This window comes from Excalfactoria chinensis, chromosome 4 (assembly GCF_039878825.1).
Source record: "Excalfactoria chinensis isolate bCotChi1 chromosome 4, bCotChi1.hap2, whole genome shotgun sequence".
Lineage (NCBI taxonomy): Eukaryota > Metazoa > Chordata > Aves > Galliformes > Phasianidae > Excalfactoria > Excalfactoria chinensis.
The window spans coordinates 1,170,405-1,189,695 of NC_092828.1; the positions used below are offsets into that span (position 1 = coordinate 1,170,405).

Sequence of the window (19,291 nt, forward strand, 5' to 3'; positions counted from 1 at the left end):
ATTTCAACATTACCTTTTCAAGTTCTGCATCCTGGAATGGGAACTGTCCAACTATTTTCTTATAAACCTCTTCGTTCGTCACTGGGATGGGACTGTAGTTATCTGAATCAAGTATATTTCTAGAAAAGAAGAAAGCAAGAAAGCTACAGCTGGGGTTTGGGGGCGGCTGCAAGGTCAGTTCCATGCTGTGATTCTATGCTTCAATGACTTCAATGCTCTCTTTTTAAATGACTTACGTTGATGGTAAGGGGAGATTGGTTTGCAGGAAAGCTGGTTAGTAGTGTAGTAAATTGAAGGAGGGAAGATTTAAGTTGGATATCAGGGGGGGAAGTTCTTCACTATGAGAGCGGTGAGGTGCTGGAACAGCTGCCCAGAGAGGCTGTGGATGCCCCATCCATCCCTGGAGGTGTTGAAGGCCAGCTTGGATGGGCAGCCTGGACTGGTATTCAATGTGGAGGTTGGTGGCCCTGCATGCAGTGGGGGGGTTGAGGCTTGATGATCCTTGAGGTCCCTTCCAACCCCAGCCATTCTATGATTCAAGTAAGACTTTTATTTCTTGGCTAAAAGTCCTTTGTAAGGAGTGCCTCGTGAGTTTACTTAAAGAGCTTCTTACCTGAAAACTCCCGACCATTTCTTCAGCAGCGTTTCACTGTATTGGTCTTGGATCTCCAACAGCATGTCGAAGAGCTGGTTCACTGGGAAGCCATATCCCTGCCACGAGTAAAGAAACAGAGCAACTACATCAGCTAACGAGGCATCACTGAGCTGCATTTGCTGTGTTTAGGGAGCTTGGATGCAAGTCCTCCCTGCAAATGTGCCTGGTGGCCGACAGACAACAGTTACCTACCTGGAGTGTATCTGCAAAGAGGACAATGAGGTTCTTCAAGTCTAACACCAGGCTTGGGTCCGAGCAATATGACTGCAAAAAAAGGAGCATTAAAACACGTTTTAAACCACAGCATGCAGGAAAATATTGCCCTCAGCCCTCCTGCCTTATCACTCCAGTGATAATACATAGGCATGCCATGCAGCCCTAGGATCAGTGATATTTACTGCACAGCCCATGCCTTAAGGACTTGCAGGGCACGGGAAGGCACGCTGATAAGGGTATCTCTCCTGGTAGTGCACAGCTCATGGGGCTCTCTGTGATGAATAAGGATTTCAGTTGCTCTCCAGATACCTGAAGTGTTTCTAAGATTACCCAGGAGCTGCTGAGGAAGTGAGAGGAGATGAAGCAAATCAGTGTGCTGCCACGGTAAGGAGACAGCAGAGCCTCTCATGTAATATTTAGTGTGCTGTGCCTAATGGTAATGAAGCATTGCAGAGAGGCATCCCCGAGCCCTTCGCCAAGGCTGCATTGCTATGTGGAAGGTTCAGGCTGAGGAAAAACACACTGCGTGCATTTTAGCAGCCTAATGGTCAGAGCTACAGCAGATGTGTGTATTTACTGTGGGGTCAGGATGCTGCCCGAGGCTCTGAAGACACTCAGACACCCCACAACAGTTCTGAGCATCACCTCGGGGATACCCAGCATCACCCACACCAGTCGCACCCTATCTGCACACCAGCAGCAAACCTCAGCCCTGCTGAAATATGTAACGTTTCAGACAGGCTCTTACCAAATATAGAATCATATGCTGGAAAAAAAAAAGGAGACGGAGATTTAAAGCTCGCTGGAAACTCAAGGGGGAATGGCTCCATTAATCAATGAGAAAGACTGGAAGAGACGCGTTTTCCATTTCACTCTCCAAAAAAGAAAGTCAGAAAGAAAGATAATGCCCTGAAGCTATCAGGAATGATAAAAGATGTCCCTGTTTACAGCAAGGAAGAAAATCCAGGCGTTACATTTGGCTGAATGGGAAGAACTGGAACAGCCTCGACCTGTGCAGAAACCTTCCAACAAGTCTCACCAGCAACACGAGATGGACGGCACTGCTCTGTAGAGGTGACAGAGTTGACCACAGTAACAGCAATAAGAAATGGTGGCAAATTTAGTGATTACTGAAAAATAAACTCCTGACAGCCACTTCCTGAACTGGGTTGGAAGCTATAACTTATGGTCGTGGTGGTAAAGGTGAAAAGCAGAGTGTGTGGACCCATCTGTCCTGCACGCTAGCAGGAAACTCCACTCATAAAGAAAAGAATCATAGGATGGCTTGGGTTGGAAGGGACTTCAAGGACCATCATCTCCAACCCCCTGCTGCAGGTAGGGTCAGCAACTTGCATACCTAATACCAGCCCAGGCTGCCCAGGGCCCTATCCAACCTGGCCTTGAACACCTCCAGGGACAAGAAGTGCAGCTTTATAACACAAAGAGGTGTACAACTCTCTGTATGGTCCCTTTCTGGGGCACAGAAGAAGCACCGCACAGCTCAGGTGCCACACACAGTGTTAGATGCACACCCACAACAACCACCCCATAGCATCCTCCTGCTGCTGGATGGTGCTCCATCCAGGAGCTGCAGTGGGATTCCAGCGATCCAGCCCCAACCATTTGAAAAGAGACTTGGGGAAAGTCACTCAAGAGTCTTCTTTTATGGTCAAATGTAGTTGATTTCATCCCATAAACCAACAGGGCGGCTCTTCAGCAAGCTATGAAACATCAAGACAAGTCAAGCTCTCCCAAATGAAACAGTGCAATATTATACCAGGTCGTGCATGTTTTCCCCAGCTTTCCAGGACAACCTGACTCCCTCTGCTGGTGCTTTTCAAAAGTGATGAGGCAAGCAATGGAAAACACTGAAGTGCTATTTTCTCCTTTCCAGCTTCCCCAGGTATTGCAAGTTTGGTGCAGGGAAACGGAGCGCAATGTGAACTAAACAAGCCATAGAGTTCTTCTGGAGGAACAGCAGTGTGTTCCCTCTGTTGCTTAAAAAAGAGCGAAGTCAAAACAGAGTAGATCTGTGAAAGCCAGAGTTTCCAGCACGTCAAACCCAACTCAAGCAACAGCTGAGCAATCTGCGGCTTTTACTTACTGAATGTGTCCTTAGTGCTGCAATGGTTTTTGATAACGCCATCTCCCACAGCTCATCAATATAGGCTCTATTTACCAAGCCTTGCGTTGTATGCAAGATGTGATCTTCCACTACAAAAAACCTGATGGGGAGGAGAAAATGGCACTGTTAGCAGAAGTCACAGGTCTCAGAGGCAGCAAATGAGATCTGAAAACACTGCATGCAAGGGACATGCATTGCATGTGCACAGATCTCCGGAGCAAGCCCACATCTGCAGCATCCATCCCAATTATTGCTAAGGATAGATAGGATAGATATCTTCTTCACCTATTTTTTTTCTAATGTTATAGTATTTCCTACGATGCCACATTGTATTATAGCAGCGAGCCAAAAGCCAGCTGTTCTCACCTCATTGCACACATAAAGGCAGAGCTTTCCCACTCTTATTTGAATGAGAACTGCTGATTGAACGCTGCCCCAGCCGGCAGCAATTGCCTTACAATGGGTTAACTGCAGGGAGAACACTTTAACTGCAGGGAAAACACTCTGGTGCTCTCTACCCCATGCTCTCAGCACCATTTAGAGGCAATCAGTTCACTCCAGTCCCCATTTATCAAACGCATTGGTCCAAAAGCAGCAGCACGATTCAGGGAGCGAGTGTCCCAAAACACCGTTTGAAACAGCAACGAGCAAAACCTGTTATATTTTGTAGGGAAAATCCAGCCCGGGAGGCTGAAACTGTGTTAGGTCAGCAGCACACACTGCACTCACCTCCTTTAGCAAGAAAATAATCGAATTAATCATCCAATATTAAAGAATCATTAAGGCAGAGGGCCTATTCGCCTCATTAGCAGGGCAGGTAGGTGATGCTCCCAGAGCTGGCAGGTTCTTATGGCTGCACACAGCAAAGTTCATCAAGTTTTCTCCTGGTTTGTCTCCTTGCGAAGGACAGACACAAAAAAAAGAGCAACATTCCCTCCTCTCTCTTCCCTTCTGGGCTCCTCACAAACACAACACGCACACATTTAGTGCCCATATAAAAAGAACACCTACCCTACAATTTGATTGAAGTACTTCCTGTAGCCGTCCAAAGTTTCATGCTGCAACAAAGGAGAAGTGAGCAGAGGATGAAATAAAGGAGAGCAAAACGGGGAAGAAAGAAGAGAGCATTCACAAGGTTGGGCTGCTCCATCAGGAGGGACCCCAAGCACCGAGCAGGGTATGGCCATACCATGTTGGAAGGAGGCTGCAGCACCAGCCGGGCTTGTTTTCTTCTCTGTTTCCTGTAGTAGTTCTCAAAGGTTTCTCGGGCACCCTGGAAAGCAGAAAGGATGAAGTCAAGTAAGCAGCCTTTGAGTTAATCATTTAATTGCACATACAGCACATTGCATCAATGACACAAAGCAGGCTTTCCTCCAGCATTCAAGGCCAGGCTGGATGTGGCTCTGGGCAGCCTGGTCTGGTGGTTGGAGACCCTGCACATAGCAGGGGGGTTGAAACCAGATGATCATTGTGGTCCTTTTCAACCCAGACCATCCTGTGATTCTATGATTCTATGATAGCTGCACAACTCAATCCAAGTACCTAACAAAGGCTAATTTTACTCCGAAAACCAAGTGGAACAAACCCAAATACAAGTGTGACTGAGTTGGACTATTTGATCTTTCAGAGTTTCCAACTCAAACAATTCTACCATCCTGCGACCTTTCTGTACCCGTTTCCCAACATGCTTGGGCAGATGTGGCACATGGTGCTGCTCAACCCTCCCCTTTACCAAACCCTAAGTTGGACGAACATCCCACCTACCCAATGATGGGGGCAGTGAAACAACCAGATTTTTAGTGTTGGTGAACATCAAGAGGGGAACAACAATGCCAGAAGGAGCAGCAGAAATGCTTGCACTGATTCTCAGTGATGCAAAGCCACAAATGTACAGGGACTTTAAGGAAAAGATGCTTGGGTGGGTAATACCTATTCTATTAGGCAGGCCAGCTCAGTAGGAGGAAATGAACGAGTTTTTGAGCTCATTCTCTCCTTTCACTGCCATGCCTCACCCACCACGGGGTCTGAGCCTCCAGATGAGAGCCATATCCCAACACGCTCCCATAACCCAAGCACATGTGTTTCCCCTCCACAAGCATCGCCCACCCACACCAGGCACGGCACAGGGGTCAAGGTGCTGGTGGTTGAGGCCGTGCCTTTGTAGGGGTTTGGTTTTACCAAAGCTACATCTGAGCAACCCACCCAGGCAGGGCAACATAGCCATGTGGATCCTCAGATGCCATCTACCTGCTGAGCCCTCCAGGTCCCCCGGGCTATGTAAAACCTCACTGGTTTCTCCCTGCCTGTTTCTCTCTCCCCCGCACCCGTCCTGTTTTATGTCTGCAATTGGATTATAAACATTTCAGAGAAGGGACAAGGCCTTGCTTTGAACTGGTAGGAGACGAAATCTCATTTGGAATTTGCAAAACAAACGAGACGCAACAACAAATATCACCTGCCTGAGAAAGGCACCAGACCCCAACCTCTTCTACTAAAGAAAACCTGATGCTAATTTAATGATGCAGTTACTCTATCGTTAGACAACCAGACAGCCTCAAGAAGGCCTCACCTAAATAGGACTTGGGGAATTTCTGTTCCTTTCTTCTGTCTGTCTTGTCTTCTGTATTTTTTCTACAGGAGTTGGACTCGCTGATCCTTATGGGTCCCTTCCATCTTGGGATATTCTGATTCTATATCAGAGCTCAAGTCCCTATGCTGTGCTGCTGCTCTCGGTTTGGCAGTGCAATAGGAGAACCAGACTGTTCCATATTCCACCACTGCTGGGATCTCATTCCTCAAAACCTACACAAGCGCAAGAAGAGCCCAATTATCTCCCAGCAGCATCGCTGGGATTTGGAGAGAAGCCACTCACTAACTCAGCACAGCCTGCTACCAACGAGTGATGCAAACTCCTAATTGAAGGCTTTTCCCCCCCTTGCCTCATCCCTATTAAATTGCTGTTAGGCCCCACCGAAGGCCGGAGCCCCAAAGGACCAAGCCCCGAGAGCGGCTTTATGCAGCATCCCATGGAAGTCAGCAGGTAATTAATTCTCCATTAGTGAATGCACAGAAGCTGCCATCTCCCCAGGCCACACGGGACCTCGGGGACCTCATGGAATTCTCAAAAGCAGTTCATCTCCCAAAGGCCGGTCTGAAACCAATCAGCTCTTTTAAGACCGGATTTTGAACATTGCTAGGACTTCATCACAGCAATCTGTGCCAGCTGAAATGGCCTTCCTTCCAACCGAGCTTTCTGATGGCACCACCTCCCTGCTCCCCTCACCCCCCTGACACCCTTCTTCATGACTGAAAAGCCAAGAGGTGTCCCCTCACTCAGCTCCCTCTCGGGGTCTCCCTCCCATTGCCCTCTGTCCCATCCTCTACCTGCCCACCTCATTGCAGAGCTCCTCCATATGGAGATTCTCTATGCAGCTGCCAATGGGCTGTGGGGACAACACGTGCCCCTCTGGCCCTAAACTGAAACCACCGACCCCATCACTCAGCTCCATTGAGGATGTACCAACAGACTTTGTGAAAATTGACTGTATTCCTGCTTTTCTGATGGCTTGAGGAGTCATAGAATCATAAAGGTTGCAAAAGACCACTAAGATCATCAAGTCCAACTGCTGACCCATCAGCACCATGCCCTCTAATCATAGAATCTCAGAAACACAGAATGGATTGGGTTGGAAGGGGCCTCAAGGATCATGAAGCTCCAACCTACCCACCACATGCATGGCCACCAACCTCCACATTTAACACTAGACCAGGTTGCCCAGAGCTCCGTCCAACCTGGCCTTGAGCACCTCCAGACTAATCTTATGAAGCACATGAACCAATTTTAACATAATATTCTTTGTTCATTAAGCTAATTTGGGTTGCACTTTAACTGGAAGAACTTTCCCTTTTCTTCCAGCAAGAGGGACCTGAGCTGGGTTGGAAATCCCATACAAAGGCCTTGCAATAAACCTGCCCCACAGCTCGGAAGGCCCTTCCAGCCCCACACAGGGCCTGGATGCTCAGGACATTCAGGTCCTCCTGGTTCCAATCCAGCACATGGCTTTAACTTCAGCGGAGGAGAAGGAACAGCAAAGACGTTTGAAAGCATTCCCAAAAAATATGTAGGTCATATTCACATTTTAACAGTTTCCCTCAAATTTACAACCCAGAGACCTGCCAATTTGACCAAAAACATCTCCCTCCCCACTCCCCCCCGATGCACTGTTCCCTGTATTTTCCTTCTTGAGCCTTTTTTGAATGGCCCAAGAATTAGAGGCTCTCTCAAGAGAGGCAATTCCAAAGAAAAACTTCTCCTCCCCAAACAAAGAATTCTCTCTCAGCACTATTCACATTTTCCTGACGCGTTATTTCATCCTTTTCTCTTAAGTGCATTCCTCCATCGTCCCCCCAGACCGTCTCATCGCTCATGCATTATATTCTCTTAAGAACGAGAAGTCTTTCTTCCCCTTGGTGGCAGTTTTAGTTAGACCACCCAGCTTCCCACATCTGACCTACTTAGGACCATACAACTTATCACGTCTTCGGATAATATTATTTCTCTTCTCCGGGCTCAATTTTTAATAACATTTTCCTCTGGGTGAGAAAAAAAGAATAATAATAATAACAATAATAAAACAAAAGAAAGCAAAACCAAACAAAACCGCACCAAAAAATACAGAAAAGACTACAAGATCCCATATTTTATATACTACTCATCTGGAAACTCAATGTAGTATTCACACTTCCATCCATTCCAACCAATGCTTTGATAAAAGCTCCTCAACAGACTGTCCCAAACCTACACCCACAAGCTCAGAGCAGCAGAGTTGTGCTAATGTGCCCTACTGCTGCTCTCCATGTCCCTTCAGTGGGAATAATTCAACTTCTTCTCTTTCTTTTCTCTTAGAAGTGGTTATTACCCGTTATTACCCTATAGAGACCAGTCACATCTCTAACACCTTTTCTTCCTAAAGAAAGGTGGAGGTGTTCAACAAACGTGTAGATCTGGCACCTTGAGACATGGTTATGGGGCATGATGGAGGTGGGCTGGACTTGGTGATAACTTAGAGGTCTTCTCCAACCTCATAGATTCTATGACTCCATAAAATAACCTCAGTGCATAAGCAGATATCAAGCAGCACGAAAGCCCATGGGAAAGGCTATTTGCAAGGAGCAGTTCCCAGCCCCAATCTCCCAGTGAATTCCACATTCACCATGGACATTCAAAAACAGCAAGACACTGCTAAGACGTATCATTAGAGAGAAGGAATCCCTTAATGGTTTCTTGTAAGCTCAATCCAAAATGTGAGGTAACCAGGGAAGCACGCTGGGGAGAAGGAGGTACTTTTCTTATTTATCCATTTACTTTTAATCAGAACAGGTTTCCCTCAACTCTCGTCTTAATTTAAACAAGTGGGAAGAGTCCAAAGCTTCACTTCCAAACTACATATTTATTCTAATCACTGGCCCAGGAAAAAACCTCAATAATGCCCCATATTTTTAAAATTACCAGGCAGAACTTTCCTTCTCCAATTAGCATCAGAGTTCACAGAGTTGGCAATGAGAGGCAGATAATTAAGATCGTAGATGAGCACCACATAAGGGAAAACAGAATATAATCACGAGAACGCAAAAACAACAGCTGAAAAACATACAAAGTTTCATAACTCGGGAGCAGCAGAGAGCTGAGAGCAAATTTAGCTGTGAATTACATGGGAAAAGTGTGCTCTAAAGCTCATCCTGTTATTGGCCTCAGCAAACACTTAAAATGATCACTAAAATGGAACTTCTTGGATCCAGAACGTATAGACAACGGTATTTGGGGTCACTACATTGGAGCAGAAACCTACCCAATGTACCTCATGTAATGGAAGCGTACCAGCCATGTACAACTGAGCCTATTACCAGCAGAGCCCTTGCCACAACCATTAGTCCATTCCCTCATCATTATCTTATAAGAAAGGTGGTGTGAGATAACAGACCAAACCTATCTGCTGATGCCTCCCTTGATGAACCCAATCTGCCGTTAGTTCACTACCTTTGTGCAGACACTGGCTAACCACACGTGCAAATCAAGCAGAAATAGCCCTAGTTCACTTCTAACAGCCTAGATGAAGCACTGAAGCTTATGTAGACCCCTATCCATGAACCACATCACTCTTAACCACTGTAGCTGTGGTTTAAGCAAGCAGATCAGCGATGACCTTGGTTGTCCCCAATTTGGTGAGTTTAAACCCATGGAACACCCGCATTTAGTAACATATTTATATGTTATATAGTGTATAGTAATGCATTAGCCCTTGCTGCTGCCTGACCTGGACTTATATTAAATTCCTCTCTCAATTTCACTGGCTCTTCATTCTCCTTCGACTCTGGTCCACAAAAATTCTTAAGCCATTAATTAATCTCACACAGTGAGATGTGCCACAAACCAGCAGCTCCGTTCCTTTACAACCACCTCAACTACTCCCTGAGAAGCAGATCAGCATTCGACTGCTGAGCCTGCCTTCAACCAGCTCCATGTACACAAGAACTTAATGTGGAGCAGCCAAAATCTAAAACGAGTTAAGGTGTCAATATGGACGGCATGGGGTAAATACATGGTTGAATGGGGAGGTTAAGAGGGTTGGGGTAAATGGGTCGTGTTCTATAGGGAGGCCTATACCAAGTGGAGAATTATAATGGGGGGTTCTGGATTCTACCTTGCTTAACATCTTTGTTTCCAAGAGGCAATGAATGTGGCCTCAACTGCTGGGATCTAACAGCTGCCTTCCCATATCTACAGTATCTACTGATGGAGCCAAGCTGGCAGTGCCCAGTAGGAGACACGGTGAGAACAAATGAAATGTTCTGACTAGTTATGACAAAAACCTTTCCCAGAGAGGTTCTGCATTCCCCACCCTTGGAGAACTTAGAAGACCTGCCTGGATAAGGTCATGAAATACAAGGTCGGATCTCACAGGTGACTTGCTCTGAGCAAGACTGGACCAGAGACATCCTGAGTCCTCTTCCAACCTCGCTGACCCCATCCTGGGAACAACAGGCTGCTGAGGTTCTGAAGCCTCCAGGTAGTTTCATATGTGGCTTATTTCCCAGACTAGGCTCCAAAACATCCTGGTCACCAGCCATTTCCAATGCATCGTGTCCTGTGAGGAGGATGGGCCAGAAATAGGGCCAAGCTCCCACATGGGGGGATTTAGCCAATCTCGGTCTCATTCAGGAAATAACAGAATATTCCTTTTGCTTCTCTGAGCAAGGATGATGCAATCTGTCACCCCTCACCTGGCTGAAACGGGCCCCCACAGACAAGAGTTTTGTTTTCATTCATGTAAAGGTACTAAACAACACCTGGCATCACATCAGCACTGAAAAGACCCTCAATCCAACCTGGATCTCTCTTCTTGTAGCTCCCGAATCTCACATGCACGCATAAAATCAGACCCACATGTATAACCCCTCTCTCAGTGGGACTCACAACAGCCCTCTGGATGCGACCTAAGCTCCAGAATCCTGCAAGCAACCTCCAAAATACCCAAGATGGACAGTTTGTTTTAAGGAGAAACAATCCTCCGGCATTTAAAGAACCCATTGGGAGTGTGCATGCTAGCAGGAAACAAGCTGCAAAAGGATGAGCTCAGAACATGACGTGCCTTAAAGATCCCACAAAACAAGAGAATAGTGGTAGTCACTAATGAGACACAAAGTAAGACCGGCTCCCAAGCAGATGCTTAACTTTAAAAGCATAAATAATCCCCAATGACTTCACATAGACACAGGGGTACACACGCAGGTGCTCCAAACAGAGCCTGAGAGGGCTTTGCTGAACCGGGATCAAAAAGGCTCAGCCCTGTGGAACCACTTGTTTACTGTAAACACCACCTCCAGACCGAAAACAAAAAGATAAAGTGAACCAGAAAACTGCGTGGGGGGAAGAGAGAGCAGCGGTGTGGGGACGGCTGGGCCCTACGGCTGCCCCACAGCAGGCCACGCTCAGCCCCATGTGCAAGCAATGCGGGCTCACCCCACATTTGGCCATTCTTCTGGTGAAGAATGACTGAATTATAGCACGGTTGGGTTGGAAGGGTCCATAAGGATCTTCCAGTCTCAACCATTGCTATGGGCTGGATGCCCATGGCAGCACGCTGCCCAGTGTCCCATCCACGGCCTTGGGCACCTCCAGGGATGGGCAGCAGTGCCAGTCCCTCACCTCCAACCTCCTCGTTTCTAACCCAGACCTCCCCTCTTTCAGTCTACAGCCACTTCTTGATCAGTCTCAAGCAGACAGTGTGAAAAGTCAGTCAAGCACAAAGTGAACGATGCGTTCTCAAGGTTTCAGGCCTTGCCCACAACAACATGGAACCCGCCAAGAGAGAGAAGGCTCAAGAGCACAGAGGAAGGAAACGTTCCCAGTGCCATGGCACTGAGCTCCTGGTAGCACAGAAACTCAGCATGAGGTATTTGGGCAGCAGGAACCCAGGTGGGATCTCCCCTTCCCTTAAAGGAAAGCGGACTCCTTCCTCCCGAGAATCAGGCCATCACCCCGCCATTGGGCCGCAGCCCTGACTATAGGAAGTAATGTCTATTTTCCATTTAGATGAGGGTAAAGCCTTTAATTTCACCCTCCTGGCTGCAGCTGGAGCTCCCTTTTAACTGCTTGGGCAGGGGAGTGAAGACAGTTTTATATGGAAAAAAAAAAAATGCTGAAAAGGCCACTTTAATATGCTTGTATGTGAAAAGGAGAGAGCTTTTCATACTGCACGATAATGAGGGTCAGCGGGATATTACACTTCACCATATGGCTAATTTGCACAGCAAGTCAATGCTCTATTTGGGTTGTTTTTTTTTTTCTTTTTCTTTTAAAGACGGCCCTATAGATTAAGCTGCGTTAAGACTAAACAAGAAAATAATAATAATAAAGAAATAATGAAGCGTGAGGAGGAGATGCCCTCTAATGTTCAAGCTTGGAAGGGCTGGGGAAGAGGTTTTGTAGAAATAAATTAATTAATTAAAAAGAAGGAAAACACATAAAGATGAGTGTGTAGGGACAAGGCAAGATGCAGATGGCAGCACCCCGCAAATGGCACTGACTCAGCACCAACCCATGCCCATCTAAGATAGGGACGCATCCCTACTGCCCATAAAGAGCCATGCTGTCCTTTTGAAGCTTAGCATCCTATTCCTGTGGAGGAATAACCTCACACACCAATACAGACCAAGTACTGACCTGCTGGAAAGGAGTTCTGGAGAGAAGGACGTGGTAGACCAGTGGATGACCAACAGATCACCTGGTTACCGCAGGGTAACCATGAGCCAACAGGGTGATCTGGTGCTCAAGAAGACCTGTAGGAACCTGGGGTGCACTTCATAGAGTGTGGCCAGGGCAAAGGAGGTGTTCCTTGCCTCTGCTCTGTCCTGTGAAGGGCAGATCTGGAGCACTGCGCCCAGTGCTGGGCAGCCCAGTTCCAAGCAGACTGGGAACTGCTGGGAGAGCCCCACAGCGGGTGTGGAGCTGATGGGGGCCTAGAGCATTGGGGACAGGCTGAGAGCCCCAGGGCTGTGCACCTGGAGGAGAGATGGCTGAGAGGGATCTGAGCAGTGCTGATCAGTGTCTGAAGGGCAGGGAGCAAGACAGTGCTGGGCTCTGTTTGGTGATGCCCAGTGTCAGGACAAGGAGCACTGGGCACAAACTGGAGCCCAGGGGGTTTCATCTGAATACGAGAACATGAGGAAGAAATGTTTTCTTCTTGGAGGCTGATAGAGCCCTGGCACATCTGCCCAGAGAAGTGGGAGAATCTCCTCTGGAGATATTCAAACCCACCTGGATGCTTTCCCATGCAACCTGCTGCAGGGAACATGGTTAGGCAGAAGTTGGACTGGGTGATCTCCAGAGGTCCCCGCCAACCCCTATGACTCTCTAAGTTGTTTTATCATTAGTGAAATGTTCAAGCAACTCTCGAAATACAGAACTTATTTACTTGCATCAGAAAAGCCCATTTGTCCTGGTGTGTCCCCACTCTGTGCCTGGCCCAGGCTTGACCCGGTGAGGCACTTCCCGTCCTGGAGCCGGCAGCGGCCACAGCTCCCAAAAAATCTGGTGCCTAAAGATTAGGGAGCCCAACCCGTGCATCTGCAGAGGGCAAACAGTTTGATTAACGAGCCTGGCTTGTGTAATCACCTCCCGCCCTTCCCTGCTGCAGCACAGTGTTAATTTATTAAATACCTTAACAAAGGGCCTTTATTAGCAGCCTTCACTTGGCGGGCTGCTTACGGAGCGCTGCTAGCTACATCTCATAAAGCTTTAATTGACTGCTGCTTTTCACAACCTCTGACCTGGGAGCGCAAGAAGCCGGCTGTGCTGGCTGAAGGGTGAGCCCTGAGGAGCTCCTGGCACTGGGGAGCTGGTAGGGATGCGACCTGCTCAGATGAGCCCAAGGGAAGGGAGACCTGCAGATGGGCTCCTCCTGGCTCTCCGCAGCACCTGGAGCCAATTTGAGCTCCCATAGTTGCTTCCTTTATCCTAATAGGAAAATTTGATGTGGTGTGAAGTGTGAGGTCGTACGGCTTGAGTGATGTGCCATAAGTGAAGGATGTGGACTGGAGCAAGACAGTGTCTTCTCAGTTAAAGATCATGGAACCGAGAAACAGAGGGGGAAAAGAAGGAGATTCCAGTGCTCCCCACCATCCTGTAATCCCAAGGAGCAAAACCTGGCACCTCAACCTGCTCCAACACAAAAGCAGCACGAGGAACCTGGGGGCCGGAGGCAGAAATCCAAAGTGCCACAGAACTCTCAGCTTCAGCCATGAGCAGGGGATCCCATTTTGTTGGGATGGAAAACCATCATAGTACCATGAAGGCTGAAGAAGAGCTCTAACATCCCCAAGTCTGATCCCAACCCACCATGCCCACAACCACATCCCTCAGTGCCACATCCCCACTGCTCTGCAGCACCTCCAGGGATGCTGACCCCACCACTCCCTGGGCAGCTGTGCCAGTGCCCGACCATTCTTTCAAAGAATAACTTTTTCCTAATATCCATCATTGTAGCTGCAGAAAACTTGGTGCTGACAACATGAAAAATCAGAGAATTAAAGACTTGCTTTGAAATCTGAACAGAAAACAACACGAATGCACGGGGAGATTAAAGCAGCCAGCAAGCAGCTGCACCTCCAGCATGATGCAAGGGGCAAGCAGCTCCCATCCCTGCTCCCATCACAATCAGTGAGCTGCTCCTGCTGCTCTCTCAGCTCACAGGATTCTAACCTGAGTCCCAAATATTGAGCCTCCAGCCTCAGATGCTGGAACTAAGAGAACGGCATAGCTATCATAGAATGGACTGGGGTGGAAGGGACCTCAAGGATCATCAAGTTCCAACCCTCCTGCCACAGGCAGAACCGCCAACCTCCAGATCTGGGACTAGACCAGGCTGCCTGGTCTAGCCTGGTCTTGAACACCTCCAGGGATGGAGCACCCATAAGCTTTTTGGGCAGCCTGTAAGCTATCAAAGCTTTCATCAGAAATAAATAAACAGGCATCGCTAATCCTTCTAACTGCAGAAAAAGAAGGCGAGAAAATGAGGATAAAACGCACTTCAAGCGCTCAAATCCAGGAAAGAATTTCCTTTTCTTTCACTTCGTTCCTGTTTTTCATACACCGGTATAACCAGGAAAGAAATCAAGTTTGAAAGAGCAGAAGCCTCAGTTCTGTGAAGCAGCTCAAAGTATTTTCACCTCCTCCAAATATAAAAGAAACACTCTGAAGTCTTAATGTCACCCCAACCTTTGGCACCACTGGAGCTCTGAGGTCTTCCCTGCAGTTCCAAAGCAGTGCCCAGGAGCCCCAAAGTGGAAGCCGCTCCTTGGATATTAGGACAGATTTCTTCCCCAAAAGAGTGGGCAGGCACTGGCACAGCTGCCCAGTGAGTGATGGGGTCACCATCCATGGAGATGCTCCATAACCATGGAGATGTGGCACTTGGGGACACGGTTATGGGCATGGGTTGGGCTTGAGGCTTTCCCCAACCTTATTGATTCCGTGATCCCCACCAGCACGTCCAGAGTTTGGTGGATCTTTCTCTCCCACCAACAGAGCCCAACCCTGCAGCTAACACACCATTTGCTCTGTTGGTCTACAGAGTGCAAAAACCTCAACCCTTCCCAAATGCAAGCCCAGGTCCGGCTACCACCAAAACCCTACTGCTAACCCAACGTCCAGGAGGAAGGATGAGGTGCAGGATTGAGGCCACTCGCTCAGACTCTACAGTACACTGAGGTAAGAGAGCACGTTAACCTCCACACCCATAACAGATGGTTGCTGCCGTTCAGATGATACAGTGGTATCACAAGGCGCAGGACTGGCCTCGTGTTCAGAGCTCACGTCACATCTCCCACCGCATCCCAGGTTTCAGGTAACTCTGCAAAGGCAGAAGGGACAGCATCCCCTCTTACAAGTTTGTTCCTCAGTGAGGAATTTAACCTCTGCAAAGCAAAGGATGACCCTCCAGGAGAGACGGCATCCTGCATGTGTTTGCACACCCCTCATGTGACAGACGAGCAACTCCAGTAAATCTTCCAAGTATTCCAAGATGCAAAAATCCGCTTCCATTCCATTTTAATAGGCTGAAACATCAACCAGAAACATGTTTTCTTTTCCACTTAATAACGGTAGAAAAATAAAGTATATTTGCAACTGCTCAGTCATCGGTTTGGAGCTGCCGGGTTCATTTAACAAGAGCTTGGCAATGTAAGGTTCTCCGTTTGCGCTGCACACGTACCATTTGTTATGCTATCCTGCTGAGCCAGGACTGAGCACCACAGCTCTCCCTTAACTCCACCGAGAAGATGTTGCCCCAGTCTAACACGCCATTTAACATCACATCATCCTCATAAAGAGGGCTGGGACACACTTATAAACACCGAACACATGGCCACGCTCTTGAAACTGTATTTATCAAACCAATATATTAAAAGTAGAGATGTTCATCTAGAAGGAACGTGCAGAGAGACTCCAGTGCTTTTCAATATCCCCCTCGGGGGCCTTTGCTGATCTTAAAAACTTCACGTTTTAAGAGCTAGAGAAAAAAAAATAAATAAATAAAATAAAAAGAAGGCCTCCAAATTTGGAGCTGCTGTGCCTGACAAATGAAGTGAAGCGCAGAGCAACGCTGAGCTGTAAAAGGCGAGAAGGACATTAAACTTCTCTTGAGATGACAGCTCGAGCTTTCACAGCTCCTTGGAGTTAATGCTGCTCCGAAGGAGCGCAAAGCAACGTGCGCAAATGGAGATGTGTTGGGACGTGTAATCTTCTGCTGAGATTAATTGTCAGAAGTTTATCGCTGAAGGGGACGCAGCACAACAGGAAATCCAACGCATGGTCGGACCCAGAAGACCGGCGACAGTGATAAGGAGGCAAACAAAACCCATTTTTCTCTGTTTTTAATAGCTTTGGTTGTGTTTTCAGATGACAAAATACATCACGTAACAGTGTACGTTTCTGAGAGCTCCGCCGATGGGCAGCGCCATACACAAACACAGCCCTTTGGTCTTCCCAGCATCTAATGGAATATTTCCTGAAACTGCTCCAAGGACAGATAGAAAGAGACCTTCTCTTAGCACTAAATGGCTTTTCTCTATCAGCTTCATTTCTGCTTTCAGACTTTCCAGTCATCTGCATGCACCTCCCACCACGTATATCCCATCCACCTGCTCTCCCCAGCATCCCCATGGACACAACTGCTCCATACTGGGTCGTAAACCACCGATGAGCTTCCAGCTGTTTGGAACACAATGTCTTTGGATGCTGCAACTTGACAAGAGTGGCCCGACTTAGTTATCCAGAATTAGTGCCTCACATCCCAACAGCCAGCTTGGATGGGGCGCTGGGCAGCCTGAGCTGGTGGGGGGGACAGCCCTGCCCTTGGGGGCTTGGAACTAGACAATCACAGAATGGCTTGGGTTGAAAAGGACCACAAGGATCATCTGGTTTCAACTCCCTGCTGTGTGCAGGGCTGTCAACCACCAGACCAGGCTGCCCAGAGCCACATCCAGCCTGGCCTTGAATGCCTGCAGGGATGGGGCATCCACAGCCTCCTTGGGCAACCTGTTCCAGTGTGTAACCACCATCTGGGTGAAAAACCTCCTCCTGAGATCCAACCTAAACCTCCCCTGTCTCAATTTAAAACCATTCCCCCTTGTCCTATTCCTGTCCACTCGTGGATCTCTGTGGTCCCTTCCAGCCCAAGGGATCCTTCGGTTCAGCCTTGTCCGTGAAACCTGAATAACAGCTGAATGTTTTGCAGGGCATGCTACAGAAGAACATACAGTGAAGCTGCATAAGGCTAAGACATGCCAACATAAAGGAGTTTCTCCCAGACAAATATTAGCATCCACCCATCGAATAAATCTTTAATTCTGCAGAACAGGACAGGAAGGGGACACAGAAAGAATCATGTCAGGCGAGCATCCCAAGTGAGCTCATAGTTCAAAAGTTACGTTGGGAACTGCACCCCTTTTTGCACTCAGCATTTCCTTCATGCCATCCCTCCTCCCAGAAAGCCAACAAACAACGACTCTGCCTTGCTGTACCAACAGCTCTGAGGTAGGGGAAGGCGATGGTTGAGCCCCACGCCGGGTAATGCTCGAAAGAAATCACTGCACGCTCAAACAATGGGATATTTGTCAAAGTGCAGCTCCATCACCAGCAATCATCTGTTTTTCATAACTACATTGGACCTAAACTGAATGGACTGAACAAGTAGCCTGTGTTTTTCATTCTGTGTCGCAGCTCCCTTTCCCCACTCCCACCCCCCCCCCCCCCCCCCCCCCGTTCCTTTTTAAGTCATAGTTTCAAAAGTTACCAAGCGATGATGTAGGCAGACATTGCCTCATTATAAATGGCACTGGCTTAATATTTTCAGGTTGCATTTTTGGCGATCCCCTCTTGGTTCCAGGTGACCTGCAAGGTTAATGCAGGGGGATGTGCCTCTTCCATATGCCTGCGTTCCATTCGCTCTCCCTGCAAAGGAAAGCACAGCCCTACGCTTCCAGCACATAGAGAGCTTCTAACCACAAGCTCTTCTTTCAGACTGTATTTAAAATTCATTAAAACTTTATAATGAATGAGCCGCCAGGAAAACAAACAAAACTATTCAGGACATGCCCATAGAGTCTTCCATGCAAGGCCACCAAGCACAACGCCTTTGGGAGGCCAATGACTGCCCACAGAAGAAAGCTCACCCCGGTCCTGAGGAAGGAAGGAAATGGGTCACAAGCTTTGCAAGGAAGGATGCATCCCCACAACTAATCAGCTCTTGTCAAGTGCTCCCATCAGTTAAAAAGACAAAACAAGAGAAACTCGTGTGAAGAACACAGAGCAGAACGAGTCCTTAAGAAAGCGGGTCCGGAGGGAGAGCAAGGAGCCAAGGGAAGGGGAAGGTGGGGGAAGAAGAGGCAAAATGTAATGAGGAGAACATCATCTGCAAACCTCAGCTGTTTCTCACTGCCTTTTCACCAGCTGGTGCTTTAAGCTCCGTGCCTCCTACCAGAGAGCTAATCACCCCGACAGACAGGGTTCTGTGCTGATTACAGAGACTCATGGGGAAAAATATGCCCCTAAATATGGATATTTCCATTAGGAGACGGTGCTGTGCTACTGGACTATTTGAGCTCAGAGCTTTCTGGGTTTTGTCCTCCCTGAACTCAAGCATGCACTCAGAAGAGCAGAAAAGCTCCCCGTTCTGCATGCTATGGGAAAGAATGCTGCTCTTCCACAACATGTTTGGGTTGGAAAATTAAACCCGCATCTTTGTTTTTTGTTCTTTCAGCTCAGAACTTTGGGGAATGGTCAGGGAGGGCAGAAATACAAACATGAGAAAGCCCAATAAATTGACCTCCTGTTCCACGTGCTGCCGTAGGGAGCAGATTCAGCACTCCGTACATCTCCATGATGGAAGGATGCTGTGTCCGACCATCTGCTTGCAGGTTTTCCATCCCAATGAGCCGTGGTTATCAAATCTTTAAGGCAATGATGCGCACTAAGCAATTCAAACGGGCACATGGGATGCTGTGTGGGTCATTCCAACCTGCAGCAAACCAGCATGACCGCTGCTCTGAGTGGGTCTCCTGCTCAGCCTGCAGGTGAGAAGGCTCAGATGAACCTTACATACGCTCCCAAGGGGAGGTGGGGAACAACCAATCTGAACAGGACAAGAGGCAACGGGCACAAAGTGAAAAGCAGGAATTTCCACTGAACTTAGGAAAGAAACCATTATTACACCGAATCATAGAATAGTTGGGGTTGA

General features: G+C 47.9%; 1 protein-coding gene across 6 annotated transcripts in view; it reads right to left on the minus strand.

Moving 5' to 3' along the window:
- Positions 1–19,291, minus strand: part of EXOC6B (exocyst complex component 6B) — a 231,645-nt gene that overhangs the window by 100,733 nt on the left and 111,621 nt on the right. For all 6 annotated transcript variants that reach the window (XM_072334652.1, XM_072334651.1, XM_072334649.1 and 3 more), the window contains 6 exons: positions 4,186–4,269; positions 4,008–4,054; positions 2,976–3,096; positions 848–919; positions 614–711; positions 14–119 (listed from right to left, as the gene is read on the minus strand). In XM_072334652.1, coding sequence (XP_072190753.1) covers positions 14–119; positions 614–711; positions 848–919; positions 2,976–3,096; positions 4,008–4,054; positions 4,186–4,269 — 528 coding nt within the window. The remainder of the gene's footprint in view (positions 1–13; positions 120–613; positions 712–847; positions 920–2,975; positions 3,097–4,007; positions 4,055–4,185; positions 4,270–19,291) is intronic.